This window comes from Schistocerca cancellata, chromosome 10 (genome assembly GCF_023864275.1).
Source record: "Schistocerca cancellata isolate TAMUIC-IGC-003103 chromosome 10, iqSchCanc2.1, whole genome shotgun sequence".
In the NCBI taxonomy this organism is placed as follows: Eukaryota; Metazoa; Arthropoda; class Insecta; order Orthoptera; family Acrididae; genus Schistocerca; species Schistocerca cancellata.
In genome coordinates this window covers 87,652,019-87,679,173 of record NC_064635.1, presented here as the reverse complement: position 1 = coordinate 87,679,173, position 27,155 = coordinate 87,652,019, and the positions used below count along the sequence as shown (strand labels likewise).

The window sequence follows — 27,155 nt, the reverse complement described above, 5'->3', positions numbered from 1 at the left end:
CCAACACTCAATTTTTGACAGAATTTTGTAAATAAATGAACATAAAAACAAAACAACTTGGGATATTTTAATTATTCTAGTTCCATATGTGTTGAATCTCACACTTGGCATGCTGTGAAAATTTCATGTCTCTACCATCAGTACTTTTTTAGAAACCAGGTGATTTATTGCAAAAAATGTACTTAAGAGATATTGATGTTTAACACTTTTTATTGCAAATTCTTATACAATCTTACATTACTGTGTCGTTTATGCACTAGAATTGCCCTGGCCCATAGTCTCTGTCTTCTTCAGTGTCGCAACAGCCCAGTGCTTGCCTCATCCTCTTCATTCTTGGTTCTTTTGTCATTTGCTGAGCAGCCAACTCTGCTTCATGTACACAAAGCTCATCCAGTTCCTGCAGTTCTTTAGCTGTGTTCTGTCCAAATATTATCCCTAACTTCTCCAAAACCTTAAGTTTTTCATAGTGCCCACCATTAAAAGTTATTACAGCATCAGACACTGCTAACATTAGATTCGTAAGGCCAACAAATACATTTTTAGGCACACTGAACCACACAACGTTATTGAAGGACTCATTCATATTCTGGGTCTTCCCACGTAACCACTTCTTTAGTAGATCAGGATTTGCCAAATTTCTGTAAAAAGGTTTGATTGGCTCCATTACTACCAAAGGAAGAGAATGTTTGTGTAAATTCATACAGGTTTCCAGAAAATTCAGCTTGCCCATATTTACACCAAATTTTTGGTGTTGATGGACACAAAGCATGACATGACTTTTAATCAGTTGATATTTGATGAAAGAAAGTGCTCCACACAGCTTTTCTATCTTCTCTAAATCGTCACAGTTATTTCTAATGGCCTTCCCATAATATTCCTGCAATTCACCGATTACTTTGTCCGTTAGTCTTCCAGCTTATTTTATTGTCCTGTCATCAGTTTTGTGTTACCCAGCTTGGTTATTAGGTTATGCAGACGTGTTCCCATCCTTTTCTTGACATGCCCTAAACACTCAAATTTTTGTATACGAACATAATGTGGCTTACTGTTTTGAACTGCAATGAAAGCCTTGCTGTCTCCATCACCTAAGTAATTCACATATCTGACACCTCTCTCTTTCTGCAAACATTGGAAAATGTTAACTGCTCCTTTTACCTCCATTTGTGCCATCATAATTTTTTATACACTGGTGCTTATTAAATATTCTGTTCTTCTGGTTCACTGTACAACTTTGGCAGTACTTACTGAGAACTTCAAAATCCAAAACTTTTCCAGTGTCAATACTTATTACAGATGTAAAACCATTTTTAGAACTAAACCCAAGCTTTTGCCAGGATCCATCCACAGAAATGCTGATGTCTGTGTCACACTCATTTTGTTCAACAGCTTCTGATGTAGCAGTAACCACTGGATCTTCAGCCACAGCATTTACAGAGTCCCCAATTGCTGTTACATATTTCGTATTTCTAGGAGGTGTTTTTGGCAGATTCAACACAGTGCAGAGATCATTACCAGCCCTTGAACCTTTAGAACAGTCTCACATTAGTTTCATACAATTCATTACCTGAACACTTTCATGAAGCTGGAAATGCTTCTTCGTTTTTGCGCTTCTGACATTTAATAATTAATTTAGAAGCAACACCTATTCTAGCTCTAATATACTCATAAAGTTTAACTTCACCACCACAAAGACAGCAAGAGACAGTTTCAGAAAGAACTTGTGCAACGATTTTCAGATCAATAATGACGTTGTCCATCATACCATTACTTTTACCATAGCCACCAGTTTCTAAAGTTGCTTTCATTTTCGATGCACTAGGGGGTGTGGTCACTTCAGAAATATTATAGTGGTTTCATTCACTGCTAGCACGCGTATCTTAAAGTTCTTCAGAAGAAAATACAGGTCTCACATATCTGTTACCCGCAAATTTGCGTTTCGTGAAGTTACTTTTACGCTTAGGCATTTTATTTTGGTATAAAAAGCAATAGAAGTTAGCTTACTACAAAAATAGCTGATAATCACACTACTTTCAACGAAAACTAGTATCAGAAACAAAGGACTGGTTTGTTTATTCGTAATGCCAACCTCTGAGACGTAGCAGTAGGCACAAAACAAAGCAATTCACAGCTAGATTATGTAGTTCCCAAGATATGACTGCTCAATTGTGGCCGCGAAATTTGACAGTCACACGTCAACATTCGAAATATTGTTTGAAGGTCTCACAATTTTCTAATTTTAATGTATTATATACCAAAATATTCAGGAAAGTCCAAAGTATATTATGGAGTAGAAAACAGAAAATGTCAAATTTCAACGAATTTCACGTACAATGTCCCCTTAACAACACTTCCAGCAAACGTGACGTCATTTTTGCCGTCACGCTCAGTATCCAAGACCGCACGATCGGCTATCGACTCTGTGACAAGGAAGAATACTTGCTCCTCGACTTACTCGCAGCGACTTAAGCTGTCCTCTTAGCTTCCTGCCTAACCATAGGCACGCAAGTCGTCACATATTCGCAAATAAAGAGCCAAATATTTGTGGAACAAAGAATACGAATTTTATTGCAATTCTTTTTAGTCGCAGCATTTAAAGCTGTGTTCTGAGGTTCCCGCCAAATCACACATACGGAAGCCGCTACATATTTAGATAAACAGCAAAATATTTGTAACAAGAAAGAATATGAATGTTACTGCTCCTCGTTTCACCTGCAGCAGTTTAAGCTGTCCTCTTAGGTTCCTGTCTAACGCACACGCGGAAATGGCCAAATATTTATTTCATCTTTCGCCCTGAACTCAGACGGAATGTAAATAACATCGAATATTTAAGAAAAATACTTGTGTTACATTCATAAGAAAGTTCCAGAACGTTTTAACAAACGTTAACATGAAAAAAATCTCTACATATAGCAAGATACGAACCAACCCACATCTTTCGACTACAGAAATCACGATGCCATCCACTACGATAGCGCTTAGCCATGTTATATTTGTCTCCTGTATTGTTTAACATAGTCTGTCTTGAAGATTTATATGGCTAACGCGTTATTAAGTGACATTTAATGATAACGGTGACGTATTTGTGATAAATTTTCAGTGCTCCGTTACCTTGAAACGGCGTAGTGCAGACTATAATACAAGCATTTGTCATGCTTAATTTGTAAATTTTTGACGAGAACAACTAGCTTCAGACAGTGTACTCTTATGTGACGGCATTCACCGTCGATAAATCCTTTCGTGATATTTTTACTTACAGCAATAATTATAATAAATCATCCCAAAACTGACCTGTTTTTTTAAATCACGAAACTTGTGAGAGGCCCATATCGAGTACTAACGAAAGTCTATAGCCGATCCTGCGGTCGTCGATATTGCGTCTAACGTCCGTCAAAATGGTCATGTTTGCAGCGAGTGTTGTGAAACGTGTTACCCGTTTGCAAGGGTGTGGGAGGAAGGGGGAGGAGCCTGCGGGCAGGTAAGGGCTTGCAGAAAGCGAGTAGTTCAGTCAAGGTTAGCTACACTTTCCTGTCACTAAGTGCAGAGCCCGGCGTGAATACTGAGGAATGGGGAGCGGAGAGTATTCGTTGTGAGGGAGTATGACTGAGAATAGTTAAGACTCTAAAAAAAGAATTATCCTCTGCATTAAAGGATGAAAAGTAGTTGGTCTATTGTACAGTTCAGGGTGGAAGGAGAGGACGAGATGATACAGAAGGCCTATGGTGCCAGGAGAGAAAAATTGATTTAATAAAGAAAATATTAACGCAGAAAGCTAACAGTTGAATTAGAAATTACCGATGTAACACTTGATGCTCAAACTAAGAGACTGAGTGAGTAACGTAATCAGGAAAAGAGTAATAATTACAGAGCTACTACTAGATAGAAGATAAGAGAATTCACAGACAAATGGTGTTAACAATAAATAAAATAAAGTAATATTACAATTAAGGGTAAAATAAGGGTAATAAATGAAGGCACTAGTACAAAAACAATTATAAGAGTTACAATTACAAGAATAATGGCTGAAGGCACAGGTGCAAAGACAGTTCTAATGCTGATACGATTTCAAGATATTATTTTACAAGGGGTATTGCACTAGATTTGTATTTAAGAAAGGCGAGAGATGTTTTCACTTTGGCTTGTCTAGTTTCACATAATGCTATTAAGTTCTGTCAAGTTTTTAACTGCCTTCTTTCCAGCTGCGGTCTTGATAGTTCTCTGGCATCCTGAGTCCACACGTTCTGAAGGCTGAAATGGGATATGGCATTGTTCAAAATCTTTGGATGTTCCTGTGTAAGCTCTGTTATTGTAAGCCATGTCCTTACTAATTTTTTCTTGTGGCTTAAGGTCTCTGCCCTTTTTCAGTATGAGACAAACTTCAAGATTATTGGACGAGGCTTTGTAGCAGCTGATAATCTTCGTCCCACCTGATGGCTCCTATCATTTTCTGCTTTGCTGACTTCAGTGCTTAATGTCTTACGTGTAACCTGTATAAGATTGTTTATCTTCAATAAAATTCTTCAGGGTATCAGACCGCATCGTCATAATTTAAAATGCGCCAACGTTTCGGCCAGCGTTGCAGCTAGCCTTCATCAGGGCCTTACGTTAAACTGCTAAACGAAACACACTTGGTTCCTTAAATAGCTGCACGAGAAAACCGTGTCGTTACTTGATTGGCTGTAAAAGGAGGAGGAGGAGGGGTGAAAGGTATGCTTTATTGGTGTTTCCTTTATTATCTGTCATTGGCTGAAATAGCTGTTTTCTATTGGTCTTTATATTAATCCACCCCATTGGAGGAGACGGACTAATAGCGAACAGGTGATGGCTGTGACGTCACACTGTTTACATGCTGTCCAGAAGCCGGCTTCTGGACAGCATGTAAACAGTGTGACGTCACACTATTTCAGCCAATGACAGATAATAAAGGAAACACCAATAAAGCATACCTTTCACCCCTCCTCCTCCTCCTTTTACAGCCAATCAAGTAACGACACGGTTTTCTCGTGCAGCTATTTAAGGAACCAAGTGTGTTTCATTTAGCAGTTTAACGTAAGGCCCTGATGAAGGCTAGCTGCAACGCTGGCCGAAACGTTGACGCATTTTAAATTATGACGATGCGGTCTGATACCCTGAAGAATTTTATTGAAGATGACAACGGCCGCAGAAGCCTACGCTTACAAGATTGTTTATGTTTTCCGCCTGTACCTCTGCTACCCCAAACAGCCACAGATTATTTTGCCTTTGGTACTGTTCTAATTCATCCATCGCAGCAGACAGTTCTTCTTCCAAATGTTGTTCTTTTTCTCACACTTAGACACAAACTTTTTTAAAGCTTTAATTTCGGCAGTTTCCCTCAATAATGTCACGAATTTTTGTTAGGACTGCTGCCATTACTGCGTCTGATAAAGTGCCAACAATCAGATCGAGATTATCTTTATCGTGAAGTGCAGTACATACCTCAGAGCGGAACAGTTCTGCTATACTGGGAACGGCGGCCACACCTTCCGCCATGAGCAGAACCGCCGCTGCCCTGCTGCTGGATGTGCTGTTGTACATGTTATCAGTAAGGTATAGGGGTACATGTATCAGTACTCACGCTAGACCTTTTGGGTAGAGAGATACTGGGGTCTCTGCAGTATGGTTATGCGGAGCTGGTAATAATCATAGAATTTTTTGGGGGACAACGCCGCTCAAGTTTAGCGTTTCTCTGAGCACAGGTTGGCGACGGGCATTCTGCAGTTCTTGGGCTTGATTTCCTTATAGAGCATCATGCTAAAATCGATCTTTTACGACATACATGATGCGTCAGGAGGAAGGGCACGTGCTTTGATGTGTGATAGTATTGGTAATTCTGAACAGAAAACTTCATTTGAACATATACTGTATTTCAAATGGTTTCCGAGCTACAACACATTTTATGTCAGTTTTGTACGTTTTTCTTGGATAACTCGAAAATAGTAGCCTCTAGCAAAAATGTGTCACACTACAAAATTAAACTACATTAAATTTCCTACAAAAATGTTCTATTTATTTTTTCTCTAGGGTTAGTAGTATGCATGAAGAGAGCAAGACAGTATTCAAAATCTCGTACAATGCACATTCACTGTAGCTTACATTATCTTTGTAGGGCAGTTTCAGGTAGTTTCCAGTCTTGATAGTCCACAAGTGTCCCATATGAAAACTGTTCATCTCGAATTCCTCTACACTGTTATACGTGGTAATCAATGATAATGTGTTGAACAATACAAAATTAAATAACAATGTACATCACACACGTTCTGTCTTTTAAACCATATCGAATGGGGCATTTTTTGTTTGGGATCACCAATACTATCACCCCTCAGAGCATGTACCTTTCCTCATGCCTCATGCTGTATAGTTGAGCTCACAAGGACTCTGGGTCATACTGCTACAATTGAGGCAATGCCACAAGATGCATTAATCATGAGGGTGTTGCCATCTGCACTACTTACACACATACTGAAAATAGGCTCCCATGATAAAGTACCATCAAGTACAGATAAAATAGTTTCAATTTCTGTTGGTACACACTTAACACAGGAGATGTTATGTTCCTTGAGCCACTAAAAAGTAATAAATATCTGGATGCAATGCACTGTTTTCTATGCATAACCATAGCGTGCATAGCTAATGTCAATGAAGAATATAAGGAAGATATACATAGGTCATGGCCACAAGCATACCATCAACAATTTTACATTATGAAACAAAGAAATTCATGAACAGATCAGTGACCAGAGAGCTATGAAACGTTAATGTTATAATTTGAGTATTTGTTTAATGAACAAGGTTCATTACCCACCACCTGGTTACTCAACATTGCATACTAACAGAGAATAATGATTTGGTTTATATGAACCTGTGTCATATACCAAAACAATTACAAACACTTATGGAAGAATTCTTCAACAAACAGCTGGCAGAAGGCATCAAAGAAGCCAGTCATAGTCTGGGGGGGGGGGGGGAACACCCATAGTCCTGGACTGGAAAAAATCAACAGAACGCTTTTGTTGAGAGTGTAGGTATGAGGTATGAATGCTTGAAATACCACTGACACCTATACAGTACCTAATATCATGATGATGCAAGTACATCGCCACTTGGATTTACAGAGCAGTTACCACCAGATGGATGTAGTGCTAGAAGGCAGACCCAAAGCAGCTCATGTTATCCTATGCTGGCATTTTCAATATCACAGGGTGGCATTTGGGCTCAAAATATACCAGCCACATTTAAAAGATTGCTAGATGTGATTTTACATGGTCTAAAATGTACAGTTCTTTTTCATAAGATATGAATGAACATGTGAAATGGTTGGATGAAGTTTCAGTAAACTAAGGAGAGTGCGTCAGTACTGAAAAATGTAATTTTGCACAGATTCATGTCAGTTACTTGGGCCATGTTACTAGTGAAGATGGTTTATGAACCGATCCCCATTTGATGTAAGCAGTTTTTAGATTTTAAACCACTCAAACAACAAAATAGTCATAATCTAGTCTGGTCGTCTATAACTATTACAGAAAATTCGGCAAAACTTTTGAATGCATTGCTCAGTCACTAAAATATATGCTGAAAAAGATATTGAATTGGAATGGCCATTGGAGTGGGAATGTGCCTTTCAAGGCTTAAGAAAACATTGACCGAAGTTCGAGTAATGATTTTTCCTGATTTTGACATGGAACATGTCTTTTCCTGTGTTGCTAGTAGTAGTGCTCTTGGTTGCATTCTCATTTAGAACATAGATAATAGAGAGCATCTGATACCATATGCATCTCAGCACCTAAACAGCAGAACACAATTACTGAAACTCAGAGAAGGAAATGAGAGCACTGATCAATGTGATCACTTATTTTCGATGTTACCTGGATGGGCAAAAATTCAGAGTTGTAACAGATCATGCTTCACTGAAATGTCTATTGGGTTTGGAGAGTACCTCCCACAGGTTGACAACACAGACTGTTTAACTTGAGTAACTTTGACTACAAAGTCATTCATAAACCTGAGGAAAACACACAAATGTGGATACTGTGAGTCGCAAACTCTCAGTGCTACGAACACTTGGGGAAAGTGTGGGTGACAGTGGCAGGCGGCACACACTGCCACAAAGTTAGGTCGCAGCCACAGTTCATAATGTATGAGGACTTATTCCACAAGTCAACAAAATATAGACCTTGCGTAGTGGGTCCATTGTCACTGAGGAACAAAGTAGTGTAACAAGCATATGGTCATGTGGTATCTGGTCGTGGAGCACTAAAAGCGATAGGTAGAATAGTAGTGGAAAAGTTTTGTCGGTGGACAAGAAAATGAGGTGTGAATCAGTATGTAGAAAACTGCATACTGTGCACACAATGGAACGATCTTAACCATAAGAATTCTTCTTCAAGGGTTCCCAGAGGCACCCAGACCTGTTCAAATAATAGGACTTGATGTTTTAGTCCATTTAACACAACCCTCGCCAATAACCTATGCTACTGTACGTGATAAATCATTATTTAAAGTTGTTAAAAACACCTCAAAAAAGTCTTGATCAGTTTACTTCAAATTTTTTATTTGATGCTCTGATAAACATTTGCATGGACATAGACTGTATATTTTTATTGTATATAATACATAAATTTACATATAATATATTAGGGGAAACGATGCTTCAAAAAATCTAAAAAAAATTATGGATAGATTTACTTAACATTTTCGCTATATACGCAAGTGGTATATAAATGTATATATAGTACATAAAGGGGAAACGTTAGCAAAAATCTTGAAAATTTAATGACTTAGTCCAAATTTTTACGCAATGCTCGAATTTTTGAAATATGTGTAATAAATAAAAGGAAAACATTGTTAGAAAAATCTCAAAAAGTTTTTGATCATTTTACTTCAGTCTGTTACACCATACCCTACTAAACATTCAGACAGACATAGGGTATATCCTTTTCTAAACAACAATGTACAGATATTCTGTTTAAGCAGACTGAGAGAGAGAAAATTCTGTGCTGTGAAAATGTGTGGTGTCGTTTTCTTTCTCCTAATCAGATGTGACTTATGTGTCAGGAGATTTGAACCGCTAGACAAATTGTTTTTTCCACACATATTCTTTGTCCTTATAAATAATTCTAAACAAAAATTGTATACACAGCAATGGGTTGTTTTCTTTTGTTCATAGGAGGCAATTTTAAGATTAAAAAGGAATGTTGCCTGTATGACTTATAACTTATGGCAGGATATTACTATATAACCTAACTTGTCCAAAACTTTGCAGTCCTACCCATTCATAAATTAAAACTATGTGTAATACTTTCGTGAAGCTACTGTCCTGCCAGACCCAGCAGCTGGAGAGAACCAGTACCTATTACATTTATGGTTCCAACTGATTTATTCATTCATTTCAAGTGACTTCATTTTCCAATCGAGATTTCATTTGCATTAACAATAAATAAATAAAGTTTAAAGTCAGAGAGAAAGAGAGAGGAGCAGGAGATGGAGAGAGAGGGAGGAAAATATAAACAGTGGGATGGAGCAGGACAATGAGGAGGAGATGGGCAATGGGGGGGGAGGTGAAGGAGAGGGAAAAAGGAGCTGAGGAGGACATCAAAAGAGATAAAGGGATGAGGAGGAGGTGGACAAAGAGAAGTGGAGGTGGACAGAGAGAGGGGGGAGGGAGAAGGAGATTAGGACCCGTATACGATTTCCATATATGTTTAGCAATTGTGAAGCATTTCCAGGTTCACTGATAAGTATATATTGATGATCTTTGATCATTTTTCGCAGTTTATATTGATGACAGCAATTCCTGAACCTCAGGTTGACACATCTACTTTAACAGTAGTGAATAACTGAGTTCTTAAATTTGGGGTACCTGAAACTTTATTAACTGTTCAAGGTTCCAGTTGATTAATTGGTTTGATGAAACACCTGTGCCATGTAACTTGCGTTTACAAGTTAAGGATAAGTTATTGTGTTAACAGTCAAAATACAGACTGGAACATATATCTCCAATTTGTGGTAGGCCATACCATTCCAAGATCCATACTAGTACTGATGTCTCACCATACAGGGTGGTCTACAGAAGGAACATGCCATCTATGTTCGATATGTTACAACACATCGACAACAAGTTAGGTTACAAGGTCGTCCGACAAAGGAGTTTGTGTACAGACTCAGACAAGCAAATATGCAAACTCTGGGAAATATGGGATAGGACATTAGTCAACCTCCACATTTCAGAGTCAGCCAGTGGGTGTTGTTCACCAATCCTCATACACTGAAAAAGCAGACCGAAAAATTTGAAGAAGATACAATGGTTCATATCCAGTCATATAAATGACTTATCTGGTCGTGTTAAGATCCAGTTACCAACTAAAACTTCTGTTGTACGTATTAGTAGAGTAAAACTGTTCAGTGGTGCAGTTGATGAATTACTGCAAACTCTGGTACCAGTACCATAGCAGAGCATAAAACCAAGGAATTTTCACAGGAATAAGCCATCCAACACATGTGCTGTGCACGAGGCACCCTACACACTGAGGTTCTGAAACTAGTTATTCATAATTAGTTAATTATTCATTTTTGCAGTTTATTTTCCGGATTGTGTTAATTTTTATTTTGTACTATTACAAATGTGCTATGTGTTAAGTTTTGCATGTCATTTGTGAAAGTTAAGCACTCATTTATATTATTGTGTGGGCACCCTTTCCTGAAGAAGGGAAGAATTGATGGAAGTTCCTTTTCCTCAGGTGGTGCAACAACATAGACACCTCAAAGAGTAGTGGTAGTCTTGATGCTGTTGCTCATCATTAAAGGAGTAGTAGAAGGCGCAGTCCTGAATCAGCCATTGAACTCCATAGTGTTGTTTTTCAAGCAAGCAGACATCCTATTGACAGCTGGACAGTACAAAGATAAAAATAACATTGTTTCTGATAAAATAAAAAGCGTGTGGTCACATTAACTAGAAAATATCGCCTTGAATGGGACTTGTGTGAACAGCTATTCCAAATGTAAGCGAAAGGAAACACCAAGGAAAATACAATAATACTCTGTTTCTAATCTGTGTGGTGAAGTTTTATAATCGTGATTCGGTTTACATATGACAGGACTGTCGATTTCTTTTATAAATAAGTTAAAATATTGTTGCAGGCTAGATTCGACCCAGCGACCTATTGATATCTTTTAATGATCGACAGATCACGCTTTACTAACCTAGGTACCTATGATGTGAAGGGAATCGGGTATAATGATAATTTTATTACATGTTTAATTCCGTCGGCGGGCGCTATCCTCCTTTGTAACAGAGGGAAAGTGTATCACAGAGCTATTAATATTAACTTTAGAGTACAAGACATTTTTAATGATGGACGGGAACATGGGCATCGATGTGGTGGCATTTTGCCGGTACAATGCAAACAACGTTTCAGCACCCTCTCATTCTCTGAAACACTCAAAAACAAATTTTCAAGAGTTTTCATGGATCTACTCGTACAGTGTGGTACAACATACCATTTGTAATCCATTTTCCGAAACGTAAATTCCAAAAATAAGACACCTCTGTGAATTAGCTTTATGACAGTAGGAGCAGTGAGCAGCCGATGCTATCACAGGCATCACATGACTCGAATGGAGTGTTTTAGCGGGCTTTCAAATTATGTGAATTTCATTTTGATTTTTATAAAAAAATACTGTATTCAAGGAGGAAAAATCATGTTATGAGCCTAAAATGTCATAATTAACCATTCAAAACGATTTCCCGAAAACAAGTACCCTATTGCACCATTGTGGTCGGTGTGAGACATAAGCTGAACGAAGTAATATGTTTTGGGATGTGAGGTCTGTAAATTGCGAGAGGAGGGTCATCTGTGATGTTGTACATCCCTCTCTGTCCTCCCTCTGACCATTTCAACCTTAAACCTCTGTAGCCAAATATTCTTAAAGACTTGATAATTGTGACTGGTCAGCATCCAATCTTTTAGTGAAATGATATTGTATCTTTTCGTGTATTACCTAGCATTAGGTTTGTGCCGAGAATGGACTCTCAATTTCTCTTAAAGTAGCAAAACCAAGTCCTTTCAGCATCTGACTGTCAATGAGTGATTGCCCTCTAATCTGATTGCAAACATTGTTTGATCTGCCTACTAGCATTTACTCATAATAATGTGACTCAACGTTGCAAGAGATTCTATAGGGTATAAAGTATAGGCACTGTTAAATAGCAACAGGTGGGCTGTTTGACAGTGTCGTCTTCCAAGAAATATTCCAATCTGTTGGACACTGAGCTGCTTGAAAGACAACAGCACCAACACCACCACACTATATATGCAACATTATTTCGTGTTGGTAGCTACAGCAAGGTATCTACGAAATTTAGATGTAGGTGTCCATCATGCGGAAATGTGGTGAGAATAGTAACTCATCATATTCTGGTAACGTTTTATAATATGGTTACTAAAAGTTCAATGACACCATAGTTGTTTACAGAACTGAAAATTGAAAAACACTTATAATTCTTTTTCCCTTTTTGACTTGCCTATGTGAGTTTTTTGTGTATGTCATTCATGGTTCTTCTTAGTAACATTCAGTCTGTTCCACCTTCTTCCATACATTGTACAATATTTTCTCTGTAATGATATTTCCTCCAGTCAAATGCTAATATCATTATGGGATAAGGCGAAAATGTGTTAACCTTTATTCTTCAATCATTAAAACCAGATAGCTACTAGTGTGGGTCTCACATTTACAGATATGACATGGTGCCTCATTATGACGCCAGTAAAGATGGGGTTACAGCGTGACATTGGTGTCTCGTTATAAATTACAGTATAAAAATAATGTCACTGGTACTGTAACAGATCATGCCCAAACTGTTGGTTCAAAAAGTGTACTATATAAAAATTGATTCACATTATTTCCGTTTTGTTTGTCACTAACCCCAGGTAGTATTCCATCACCTTGCTATAGCTCATGCAGAATATGGTAGACTTGCACAATGACCAGTTTTCGTCCAAAGCGCTGGGCGATTCATTCGTTTGTTCAGAAGGGGAAGCTGACAAGCTTTTGCCACGTTTCGGCCAGTCAACGATGACGCGCACGTCCTACAATCTTTCTCAAACGATTTCACAGAAACTGTTTGGTAAAAACATTTTATTTTTGCTTTACTTGTAGCTTTATATATCAGGTTCATTATGATGTGCCTGTCATTTCGTTAATGGTTATAGTTATTGTGATATTCACGTGGAAATAAGACACTGCTCGAAATTCGAACAAGTTTACAATGAAAAATAGAGGTTGCTATGATTCTGCGTTTGGTTCATATTACATACGTTTAAAATTTAGGTAACATACTGAATTTTTCTTCAGACTTGGCTGGTGGGCTCTATCACCAATCTCCAGAAAATTGACCAGGTGTAGTGCACATATTTGCGATCACACTGCGCCAGCGATAAAGCCAGAGTGAAATATCCATAACATTCCTCATATTTCGTAAATGGTTTGAGATATCAAAATGAGCTGGTTAAATGAAAAATGCTAAGGATTTTGGAACAACATGTGTGAAGTCATTACACGTTTATTTCTTACTGAGTATGTGGTTTTTCGTAAGAGGCTGACCTTACTTTTCCTCAGTTCCTCTCTTAATAAACTTAATAAACCACTGTTTCAGAATTTTCTCGCAATTGCGTCTGCACAACATTTTAGTGAAGTGAGACTGTGTAAACTCCGCTGAATTTTGGCAAAAGAAGCAAATTTTAACATGTCTTGGGTAGGTTTTACTCGAAACTCGCCTCTTGTGACATTTCTCTGAAAGTTACAAATGGTTAACAAACCAGACGAAAATAAGTTGCTGCATTTTCGGCGGATATCTCTTTAGATATTAACCAAAGAAGACACGATAGATCTATTTAAATGGTCCCCATGCAGTTGTGGGCGTGAAGGGGCCCCACGTAATATTTACAAAAACTGTGAGTGTAGGCTTCAGTTTAGAACAGAACTTCCCCTCCAGTGCTCGACATTTCCCCTACAGTGCTTGCCCACAGCCCCCACCATGGCTACTGTCCCCATGCATGCCCTGGCATTTGTGCGCCTACTGGCCACAGTATTGTGTGTATACTGTACCTCCACAGGATCCCCCTAGTCTGGCAACATAATCACAAAGGGAAGCTAGCATGTGTGTGCTGTAGTCGTGTATGAAACTGCCCACAGATTGTCATAATTGAAAACAACTGACTCTCACTTCAGGTTGCAGCTTGAAACACTGTACTTGTTGAATAAACTAGGGACGAGGTATAATGTTGATTATGATAACCAGGCGACAACATTGCAGTTGCAGCTATGTAACTGTGATAGGTTTGAGAAACGTATTAATTATTTTTATTTGTCATGAGTTTCATGTTGAAATTGTCACACTGCCTGCGCTGTAGAACGTTTCAACAGTCAGCAGTGGTCCCCTGTTAACTGTTTCCGAAGGGACAAATACATACTAGCTCCAAGGATCTCTGCCAGGAGAGAGCTACTAATAAGTCATGGCTGTAACACTGTCTATTACGGTGGCAAGGTACAAATGATACTGTTTTGTTTAAAATTACTGGAATTACAACAATGTGCAGGAAATGTATCTCATGATGTCCAAAAAGCAGTTGAAGAAAAATCGAATTTTCTGCTGGTGAGTCCAACACTACTAAATTTAATAGGGTCTAACATGGAAAATATTATTTGCCTAATGGATGTATTGCAGTATCTGATATTTTAATAGTTATGTTAAATATTGTCAATTCTTAGCATGAAGCAACACTGACTATTTCCACTAACATGTTTCAGTGGCTTACTGATGATTTGGAGGTAATCTTGTGTGAAAAGTACATTTTTAAGGGAAATACTGGGTCACTGAATGATAAGTTTATTTTTGTTCTGTGGGAGAACTGCGAAGACGAATTCTATTATTAATTTCTTGTACTTTTTGTGGCAGTACCTTCTGTTCCAGTTTTACTAGGAGGTCCACATGAACACTTATGGAGAACACAACATGTAGGGTAATATTAAGTTATAGTTATCAAACAGTGTGATGTGCACTATCTCAAAGGGACACATTCTGCCCAGTTGGTACAAAAACATTGAGGAGTAGCACAGGAATCACATATATGTGGAAGCACTTAACCATGAGCTGTTATGCCACCCTGAGGATCAGCTGAGTGTTGCCCTACTTTGCCTAAGTGTTTACTTTCAACTCTGGTTACCCTTGCAGTGCACCTCCTTTTTTAGCATAATATCTTCATAATAGCTGTATGGGGCAAGAAAGAGGTGCTCGTGTTTAGCTCCACTAGTTAAGACGACCGTATTTCCCAGAAATTACTTATGTTTTCCTACAATTTAGAATTGTCAGTTTTTCCTGTCCATTGTATCTGTCACCATAGCAAGGCACCCATTGCAATCAACAATGGCACAGGAGTGGTATTCTATTTCTGCTACGTTCCTACACTTCATTGTATCCATGCAAAAAATCGGAGTTATTTTGACCAACATCTGGCTCAGTCACTCTTGCTATGATATATCCGATTTTGTGCTGTTGTTGCTGCCTTAGCAGACATATACAGGGTGGTCTATTGATCATGACCGGGCCAAATATCTCACGAAATAAGCGTCAAACGAAAAAACTACAAAGAACGAAACTTGTCGAGTTTGAAGGGGGAAACCAGATGGCCCTATGGTTGGCGCGCTAGATGGCGCTGCCATAGGTCAAACGGATATCAACTGCGTTTTTTTGTTTTTTTTTTTTTAAATAGGAACCCCCATTTTTATTACATATTCGTGTAGTACGTAAATAAATATGAATGTTTTACTTGGACCACTTTTTTTCGCTTTGTGATAGATGGCACTGTAATAGTCACAAACGTATAAGTACGCGGTATCAAGTAACATTCCGCCAGTGCGGACGATATTTGCTTTGTGATACATTACCCGTGTTAAAATGGACCGTTTAGCAATTGCGGAAAAGGTCGATATATAAATGCCCAACGGGCGTGTGCTATGTATGCTGCTCGCTATCCTGGACGACATCATCCAAGTGTCCGTACCGTTCGCCGGATAGTTACGCTATTTAAGGAAACAGGAAGTGTTCAGCCACATGTGAAACGTCAGCCACGACCTGCAACAAATGATGATGCCGAAGTAGGTGTTTTAGCTGCTGTCGCGGCTAATCCGCACATCAGTAGCTGACAAATTGTGCGAGAATCGGGAATCTTAAAAACGTCGGTGTTGAGAATGCTGCATCAACATCTGTTGCACCGGTACCATATTTCTATGCAACAGGAATTGCATGGCGACGAATTTGAACGTCGTGTACAGTTCTGCCACTGGGCACAAGAGAAATTACGGGACGATGACAGATTTTCTGCATGCGTTCTATTTAGCGACGAAGCGTCGTTCACAAATAGTGGTAAAGTAAACCGGCATTATATGCATTATCGGGCAACGGAAAATCCACGATGGCTGCGACAAGTGGAACACAGCGACCTTGGCGGGTTAATGTATGGTGCGGAATTATGGAAGGAAGGATAATTGGCCCCCATTTTATCGATGGCAATCTAAATGGTGCAATGTATGCTGATTTATTACGTAATGTTCTACCGATGTTACTACAAGATGTTTCACTGCATGACAATGGCGATGTTCTTCCAACGTGATGGATGTCCGGCACATAGCTTGCGTGCGGTTGAAGTGGTATTGAATAGCATATTTCATGAGAGGTGGATTGGTCGTCGAAGCACCATACCATGGCCCGCACGTTCACCGGATCTGACGTCCCCGGATTTCTTTCTGTGGGGAAAGTTGAAGGATATTTGCTATCGCGATCCAGTGACAATGCCTGACAACATGCATCAATGCATTGTGCGAACATTACGGAAGGCGAACTACTCGCTGTTGAGAGGAATGTCGTTAGACGTATTGCCAAATGCAATGAGATTGACGGACATCATCTTGAGCATTTATTGCATTAATGTGGTATTTACAGGTAATCACGCTGTAACAGCATGCGTTCTCAGTAATGATAAGTTCACAAAGGCACATGCATCACATTGTAACAACCGAAATAAAATGTTCAAATATACCTACGTTCTGTATTTTAATTTAAAAAACCTACCTGTTACCAACTGTTTGTCTAAAATTCCGTTCTTTGTAGTTTTTTGGTTTGACGCTTATTTCGTGAGATATTTGGCCCAGTCACGATCAATGGACCACAGTCGTCACAGTACTTCAAGCCTTTCACAATTATGAATCAAGGAGCACACGGTGCCTTGATCACACCTAGTTGGTCACTCAGAATTTCACTTATTCGACATGAGCTGCTAGATGTCAAATAGGGAAGGAGTAGCGTAACTAAATCCATGGTAGATGATGATGATGATGATGATGATGATGATGGAGAGGGTTGTATGGGCGCACGACGGCAAGGTCTTCAGCGTCCACTCAGTAACTTATTGAGACGGGTGTCAAGAAAAGGCTCAGGACAGTAACATAAAACAGAGCGTAAAACACAGGTAACAAGCTTGGAAAAATATGTGCCTACTGTAATGGTCGCCTGGTCGTAGATATTGCTAATTGCTATAATCGCACTATTTCACTCCCATTTACGGAGCTTGTTAGCACTTGATGTTAGGTTGGCGCCATTACAATGCATTGTAGTAATCACTGCTGCTTGCTGGATCGCTGCTGTGTCTCGATGTTGAAGCTGGCTCTAAATCTGGTTGTCTAGGGTTAAAAACATGAGGTCCCGTGTTTTGTTTTATGTGCTTTTGATGATAAAGGATGAACGAAACCAACAAATATGTAAACTTCAAATATTTATTTCTCTGGTGGCCATCATAATTCCACTGTCCACCAAAGACTATGACACAACACAACTTCCTTTACATGTTCTTTGCATTGTTTATCCACCTCAAACAATAACACACTAACACACTGTACCAAAGTGACATTCCGACTGCTTCTCGACCCTTCTTGCTGCTCGTATTTATAACATTGTCAAAGAACTACTAAAAAGAGATATAGTTTACAAGTCACATGTACATCTGTTATCATAATTTGTGCAGAAAAGTTATTAATTTGCATCGAGTGACATAATTTAACATGTTATTAAAATGACAGACAGATTTGTTGACTTGACAGAATAATTCTTTGTTACAAAAAGTCCGTTTTCTAGAAGTTTGTCAATTGACTTCTCTAATTTGCATAAATAAGTAATTAACATGAATTATTAAGAAATACATTGGTTTTCGTCTAAAACAGGATTGATTTCGTGAATACTAAGTGAAACCGCTCCTAGTGAACAAATAGGTTTCACTGGGTGATTTTTATTTAAGGAGATCCAAAATACCTAAGTTGTACACTATTTTTCGTACTTCATATTAATTATTTAAGATGAACTCAGTGTTTTTACCTGATGACATTTGCTGTATCAGTGATCAAGTGATATTAACTTTTGTGTGGGTTAGTTATTCAGTATAATTTAATGGGTTGACTGTTTATGGAGACATGTTACGCAATCATTGTTAACATACACAACAACTTTTCTATAATCATAAATACTCGTTAAACTGGTTGAATTTGGAGGGTATCGCATACTTCGGTACAGTAAAGCCTTTAATATGTTCCGTTACACTACCCACACCGAAGCGTGAGACAAAGCATGCCGTCAGAAAATATGGACAACACAGGAAGAAGTGGTAGAGGGAGCTAAACAATATAGCAGATGGAAGTGGCTGGCTGACCGCAAGGAAAAAAGGGAGGAGCCACTTTGCAATACACTAACGGCCTGGAAACCAAGAGTGTCTCTAAAGGCTCTGACTGCACGTGTACACATAGTTGTTTTGATGGTAGAATGGTAAGATGTTGGTGAGACATGCTGTACTGAACTCCCTGAGCATTGAGCTACCACATAGTCCTGAGCCTGTGGTGGCACTTCTGCTTCCAGGCTAGCCATATCATGTGTATAATAAAGTAATTTTCAATATTTCCTCTTACTATGACTGCCCATTTATGTATCTGTTGAGAGTGGAAAAGTTTCTAGAAATTCCATAACACACACACACACACACACACACACACACACACACACACACCCCTTGGAATACAATTTAATGATTCGGTATTTTCTTCTGTACTTGAAGACTGCCTTAGTTGGTCGATTTCATTCAGTAACATTTTGCGCAGAGTCCCATAATGGCATCAGACATAGCTCTCTGAGTATCATACAACCTCTTACATCATGGTTACCAGTACAGATATTACCAAACCAGCTGACAATGTGCCATATATTTGGAAACTTTGCGCTACGGTCGCAGGTTCGAATCCTGCCTCGGGCATGGATGTGTGTGATGTCCTTAGGTTAGTTCGGTTTAAGTAGTTCTAAGTTCTAGGGGACTGATGACCATAGATGTTAAGTCCCATAGTGCTCAGAGCCATTTGTACCATTTGGAAACTTTGATTTACATATCTGCGGATAAGTAATCTATAAAATCATCAACAAGGAAGAGACTCTTTCCCTCTGATGTAATAACTAAATCCAACAAATTGTTGTTTATCAAGAAGCATTCTGAGACTAGTTACGACTTAACGCAACTACACAAAACCGATACAAAAAAATTCTGCATCAAGAAACTCCTAGTTAATCTCACTCTTTTCCAATATAGTGAGTGAATGATGATGATATACTCAGAATTTGCAGACTTTGTTTAATGTCTGCCTCTCATTTATTAACAGGTTTTCTGTTAAATATTATAATAGTTTTATTCATATTCCATAATTATTCAGGCATACACCTAGAACAGCAGTATTTGACTTTCCGATTTGACAGCCAATAAGCTTACAGTATTATTAAAATCACTTCACACATTTTGGTTTTAATTCATTTACCATGAAGATGGCTGTATTGTTTGCAGCGGAGATATTGCTGTCATAGTTGCATACTGGAAAGATGATGGAATATTCCATCTGCTGTGAAAATATAACAATTCCAGTTTTATTCATTTTATAGGGAAAAGCTGCGAAGTCGATCCTGTGATTCATTTCCTGCAATTCAGTCAGCAGTGCCTTAGGTTCCTTTAGAAAACTGATAAGAGCTAAAATTTCATTAACGTTATTGAATGAAGTCATGGAATAATATAATGATGAAACGTAATAAATACGAGAAGTTTGTTACAATTTTCGATTAATGACGTAATGAAACAGAATCCTTTAATAACAGTGATATGTGTTGAAGAAAGAATGTTTAATGTATGGAAAGATTTTATTATAATAGGGAGTACGGTGGCTTGACCAGCGTTTTTGGATCCCACGCTGAGCGAGTGAGCAGATACAAGAACAACATCAGTGGTTGACAAACGATTAATTATTGAGCAGATGCACTTTCCTTCGCCGGCCGGTGCGGCCAAGCGGTTCTAGGTGCTTCAGTCTGGAACCACACGACCGCTGCAGTCGCAGGTTCGAATACTGCCTTGGGCATGGATGTGTGTGATGTCCTTAGGTTAGTTAGGTTTAAGTAGTTCTAAGTTCTAGGGGACTGATGACCTCAGATGTTGAGTCCCATAGTGCTCAGAGCCATTTGAACCATTTGAACTTCCCTTCTGTCACCAGGCCATTTTCCTCAGTTCCCAGGTAAAGCTGTAGTGTCTAGTTTCCCATGTTCAGTTTTGTGAAATCTGGTATGACTGATACGGTAGTCCAGAGAAATATCGTTGTGAAAAGTCAGGCACTTTTCGAAAACCTACTTCTGAACCACCTCTTCCAAGCATGCTGCTGCACACTTTATATATAACAATTAAAAAGGAATCTGTGGATCTAACAATTAAAAATGGAGCAGCGAACTGTTATTAAAATAACAGGAGACATTCACTCAGTGAAAGAAAGTTCTTGTGGAACATTTCATGTCAGCCACTGTTATATATTGAAGCCAACAAAGAAAGTGACACTTTCTCACTGATCATGGGCCCTACCTTGAACAGAGTGGGAAGTGGTTGATGTATGCCAGTGAATGTCATCACCAGGAGAAACTCCAGATCACATCCTATTTGTATCAGAACTTATTGCAGTAGAAGACAATTATTGTATGTATTTAGTTAACGTTGTCTGGTACCAACGACTTGCTCACATATCAGTGGTTTTGTTGTGATGAGTGCTGATGGTTAAGTGTGCTATGTATGTACAATAACTTCAGCTGCCATCATGTGTCAGCCTGTTCACATAAGCATCCTTGTGATGCATGTGCTGCCCTCCCCTCTCCCAAGCTGTCCCAACGCACAATACAGCAGCATGCACAGCATTGCTGTTGAACAGTGCATACAGAGGGGCATGCGCAGGAGCATGCAACTATGCATCATGCTATTGAAGTAGCTGTGCACTATACAGTGTGTACCTTATGCAACAAATTATAAATTTTTTAATGTAGTACCAATAATCAGTCTTAAATGATGATGATGATGATGATAGTATATATTCACTGATGTAAAAAAGATGTCCATTCCCTGTTTCACCCTACTAGGTGTGTGTGTGTGTGTGTGTGTGTGTGTGTGTGTGTGTGTGAAGTAGTATTCTTCCACAAGGTTCAACCAATCACCAGTCAGATTTCATTACAATACCTTTTTGTTTCGTGATCAAATTTTGATGAAATAAAGGCTGTATATTGCCCTTAAACTATGCTCAATTGACCTGTGAAAGTCCATGAATTCAGACAGACATTAAGGTTTAAGATAAGACTTTAAATTACTAAATCTCTTTTTTGCATTATCCGATTTTGATTAAATAAGTCTATACATTACTTCAAGCTACCTCAATTTTCCAATTTGGAAGCTAGTGTGCTCAAGCAGATGCCGATATGACAGCTTTTCTTCTTAGAATAGGTATCTGGAAATAAAGCAAACTGGCAAGCACTGGACCAATTAACACCACAGATTTAAAATGAAAAGTTAAACAGACTGTTTTGTCAATATAAATCAGACATTTTCGAGCAGAAAGTGAACCAATGTGTATTGTAAAATAGAATACTGTCAATCCTCGAGTGCAGATCAGAAATAAAACGTTGCCTCTGATCAGTCTTCGATTGTCATTTAAACTGTACTTACTATTTCATAATTGCAATTTTTATAGATGATTTGTTTGAATTGCTGAGTAAGATGTATTTTATATTACTTTATATTTCATAAAATGTAATAACCCCAGAAAGGAACCTGATATCCTGTGATGAGGATGGTGACCAATGTTTTATGGATCCACATGTCTTTTGAAATTCGTAGAAAAAGTAAACATGTTTTATTAAAATTAATGGGATATTACTTCTAGTGCTATACTCAGAATTGTATGGCAAGAGTAAAACCCAACATACAATTTAAATACTTGGTTATGAAGTGTGAACAAATGCATCAACTAATCAAACATTTGGATGTACACAAACTATCTGTAATTACATTTTTTTGGAACTATGTAGTGTTGATCTGAAGGGTATATTCATTTTTATTTTGGTGACATTATCTGTGTTTCAATAAGAACAAAATCTATATTGGATTCTTGTAAACACCCATTGCCATGTAAATACTTTTGTCTCACAAGGTCTACACAGGCTTGCTCCACGAGGAGGCATCATTTTATGAAATATCCTCATTTATTTTTGTGACCAATGACTTCTGGGTGTCAGGATGGCTGTAAAAATAGTTTCACATGTTCCGCCATATCAATGAGCTACAAACGAAGGAATGTCTGAAGTTAAATGATAGCCATGCATGCTTTAGTGTCTTGTGGAATATAGATGGGACATAGAACTTCGTAATGTATGCATTAGAATTCTGTGGTCTGTGTAAGGTAGCTTGTTACATCTGCTGGATTAATGAGTGTGGGCATGTTTTCATTATGTTTTACTTTGCAGTAACATTGTTATCAGTGGATTTGCCCTCCTTCATCTTCTGTGAATACACTCTGACAAGTTTACGTTTTGATACCTAAAATAAAGAGGTCCAAAAAAATTCTGTTAATTCAAGTCTATGCGCTAAAAATATGTAACCCAGCTGGAAGTTAACGTCATACACCATGCATTGAAGGGGATGTTTAGAGACATTTTGCTACCTATCATATATTAGTGTAAGTTTAACGTTATGAGAATGTTTTATGACAGAATGTTTTCCATTTTTCTGCAGTACTAATCTCGCTGGCATGCAGAATGGCAATGCTACTGATGACAATGCAGTTTCCAAAGTTTTCCTGGGTGCAGAAGCGGGCAACAGGATACAATGCACCACCAGGCAGCAAGCATCCTGTGGGAATGAAACTGATACAAGGCATCTGACACACAGGTGTGACATCTGCAAAAAGAGGTTCACACAGTTGCAGGACCTGAACAAGCATACCCACATGGACAAAAGTGATTTTTTATATTCGTGTAACTTATGTCGCAAAACTTTTAAAAGGAGGGAAAATTTGAAGAAGCACTGCCGTCTGCATACTGGTGAACGGCCATACAGCTGTAGAGCTTGTAACAAGACATTCACAGTAAAAAGTACTTTGAAGGAGCATATGCGGATGCACACAGGTGAGCGCCCATACAGCTGTGGCATTTGCAACAAGACATTCAAATTAAATAGCCATTTACATCAACACAATGTGCTGCATACTGGGGAACGCCCCTACGCCTGTGGTGTTTGTAACAAGACGTTCAGATCAAGTAGCAACCTGAAGAAGCATTCTCAGTTGCATACTGGCGAACGCCCTTACAGTTGCGGCGTTTGCAACAAGACATTTGTTACAAATGGCAACCTGAAGGCACACTCACGGCTGCACACTGGTGAACGCCCCTACAGCTGTGGCGTTTGCAGCAAGACTTTCAAATCAAGTAGCCATCTAAAGACGCATTCAAGGCAGCATACTGGCGAACGCCCCTACAGTTGTGGTGTTTGCAGCAAATCTTTCAAGCAAATTGGCCACCTGAAACAACATTCACAGCTTCATGCTGACGAAAATGTCTAAATCTAGTGCCGTTTGCATCAAGACGATCACACAAAGTAATAGTCGTAAAGAGCATTCGCAGCTGCACACTGTCAAATGTCCTTACACCTATAGTGTGTGTCGTAAGCGATTCAGCAGCAAAAGCAACCAGCAGCTCTTCTCACAGCTGCCCACTGGGGAAGGACAATGCAGTTGTGTCATTTGTCATACTGAGGAAGCAACTAATTCTTCATAAAAAGTGACATACATATAGTTATAATGTATATGCGAAAAGATTTAAAACCAGTCACAGATTGGAGAAGCACTCACTCTGTCACACAGGTGACAGTTGTGGCATGTGTGTCAAGTCAATGAATCGTCTCAAAGACTTGCAAATATACCTGTGGGTACACCATGGAAAATATTCCACTCACTTTGACTTGTATCATACAGTGTTTAAGAGCAGAAGTCGCTTCACAGTGCCTATGAAATCTCACATCTAGGATGATTCTTATGACTGTTTTGGCTGTAAAAGTTAAATCTGGAGGAGGAGCTGGCTAAGGATGTAATTTTTGGGGCCACCCTTATGCTTGGATAATCATGTAGAATTAACAGCTTTTGAATTTATTCGTGTCATGTCGAGGATTGTATAGTTTTTATAGCTGCACCATAATAGTCAGTGTGACACATAATTTAGAGGAGTAATGTATTATGAGAAGTTGTGTCTCTGATTTTTGTCAGGAGTGTCTTTCATGACACTGTACATCCCTCTCTCTCTCTCTTCCTTACAGCCAATTCAACCTCATTCCTCTGCAGTCAAATATACTTAAGAACTTGATATTTGTGACTAATTGCAATCAAATCTTTCGGTGAAATGGTATTGTATTTTTTCCTCTATTACCCAACACTTCATTTGTGTAGAGAATCAACTGTCAACTTTCCTTTAGGTAGCCATGGACACCCATAAACACTTGACTGCTAGTGAGCCATTTTCCAATCATCTGATTGCGAACAATGTGTGATATGCCTACTAGCATCTGGTCATAATGATATGCCACATCGTTGCAGATGATTCTCAGTTTTTTACCATAAAGTCATTGTTAAACACCAATATATGGGCTTTTGGACAGTGTAGCTTTTTTAGTAATATTCCAATCTGTTGGCACTTAGTTTCTTGAAGGAAAACAGCATTAGCACATCTACATTATATGCAGTATTATTTCTTAGTGAAAGCTACAGCAAGGTACATGAGAAATTCAGATGTTAGTGTCCAATATCGCTAGTAAAAATTCAGCTGCACCATACATGTTTACAGAACTGAAAATCGAAGAACCCTGATAATTGGTTTCCATTCTGCGTTGTATTTATAAGCTTTTGACATATGTCAGTCATGCATGTTCTGAATATCAATCAGTCTATTCCTCCTTGATCCACAGATTCCATAACCATTTCCGTGTATTTACATTTCTTGCATTCAAAAGCTAATGTCATAATAGGATAAGTTGCAAGTCTGTCAACCATAATTCCTTCATGATTAAAAGCAGATACCTAATACTATGGGTGTCATGTTCGTAGATGAAAGACAGTGACAGTGGGAGAAACTGGTCTTGGTGCGTCACAGTGTATCACCAGCGTCCAGTTATACACCGCAGAGAAATCATAATGGTATCATACAAAGTTCATAGCCAAACTGCTGGGTCAATGCAGAATATAATACGAAACGTACTTCAAAACCTCTTCTTTTTGTTTAGTTCTGACCCCATAGTAGCATTCCATAACAAAGCTACATCCACAGGATTACCCTATTGCGACAACGTAATCCCAAGAGGAAGCTAGTATTTGTGTGCTGTACCCTTCTATGAAACTTCACGTAAATGGTAATCGTCGAAAACAAGTGACACCCTGCCAGGACAGAGCTATTAACAAATCATGGCTACAGTGCTGCCTATTACAGTGACAAGCGAAAAACACTACTGGCTTTTTTAAAAACATGAAAACAGTGTGTCGAAAAAGCACTTCATCGGAGAGAAATTGATTTATTGTTGGCAAAGCCTAAACAAATTTTTAATAATGTGTAGTACGCAACATATTATTTAGTAAATAGGTATGACTCAGCAACTTATTTTAATAGTATGATAAATATTTTCCATCCCTGCAGTATACATAGAAAATCTTTGTATCACTTATGAATATTACTGTTCACCAGCATGTTCCAGTGGACGAGTGATGATATTTACAACAAATTTGTACACTCTGGTGTAACTCAAGCTCCTATTCTTAGTAAATGTTTTGTCTTACGTAAAATGGACATTTTTAAAGAAAATAGACACATAAATAAATGATAAACAACATTTCTTGTGTTTTGTGGAAGAACTGCAAAGGTAAATCCTGTTATTCATTTTATGTAGTTTGTGTACAAGTGGCTTGTGTTCGGCCTGTTTTCACTATGTGGTCCACATGAATGCTTACGTAGGGCAGAATGTCTAAGGTAAAATTACGTTATTTTTATCGAACAATTAACACACACCGGTAAAAGGAACATATTCAGTCCTGATGTTGGAAAAACAATGGAGAGGAATACAGAAATCACCTTACAAGTGTGTCCCAGGAGGAATTGGTCAATTTTCAGGGATGTAACGGGAACGATCAAATGGTTCAAATGGCTCTGAGCACTATGGAACTTAACTGAGGACATCAGTCCCCTAGAACTTAGAACAACTTAAACCTAACTAACCTAAGGACATCACACACATCCATGCCCGAGGCAGGATTCGAACCTGCGACCGTAGCGGTCGCGCGTTTCGAGACTGAAGTGCCTAGAACCGCTCGGCTACTCCGGCCGGCCGGGAAAGATCATTTGAAACAAAAAAGTCTAGTAAAAATGGGCTCTAAAATGCGTATCTTAAGAGCTGTAATGGATAAACGGATAAACAAAGTCTAAAATCGACAAATGTCATTCAGCAAGTCGTTGATTACAGAGGGGCGTTTTGTGGGTACAGCTTTACATTACAGCAGGAAACAGCGTAGTTCCTTACAAACGCGGGATAGAGAATTTATGTGTAAACTGATTCCTAATTAATTTTACTGTTTTCCAAGGTAATCCACTGTTGTGTGAGTGGTGATATACACAGAACTTTAAATGCTTAATTCTGTTTTTAAATGGTCCTTTACTAAGTAAAAATCAGGCGAAT

The 27,155-nt window shown here is 38.6% G+C and overlaps 1 protein-coding gene across 6 annotated transcripts in view; it reads left to right on the top strand.

The window, feature by feature from the left end:
- LOC126106409 (gastrula zinc finger protein XlCGF57.1-like) overlaps positions 1-27,155 on the top strand; it is a 327,990-nt gene that overhangs the window by 189,030 nt on the left and 111,805 nt on the right. The window contains exon 8 of one of the 6 annotated variants that reach the window (XM_049912685.1): positions 23,181-26,284. The exons of the other annotated variants lie outside the window; for them this stretch is intronic. Within the exon in view, the coding sequence (XP_049768642.1) occupies positions 23,181-24,006 (826 nt within the window). The 3' untranslated portion in view covers positions 24,007-26,284. Of the gene's footprint in view, positions 1-23,180; positions 26,285-27,155 lie in introns of those variants that run through there. 6 annotated transcript variants of the gene reach the window in all.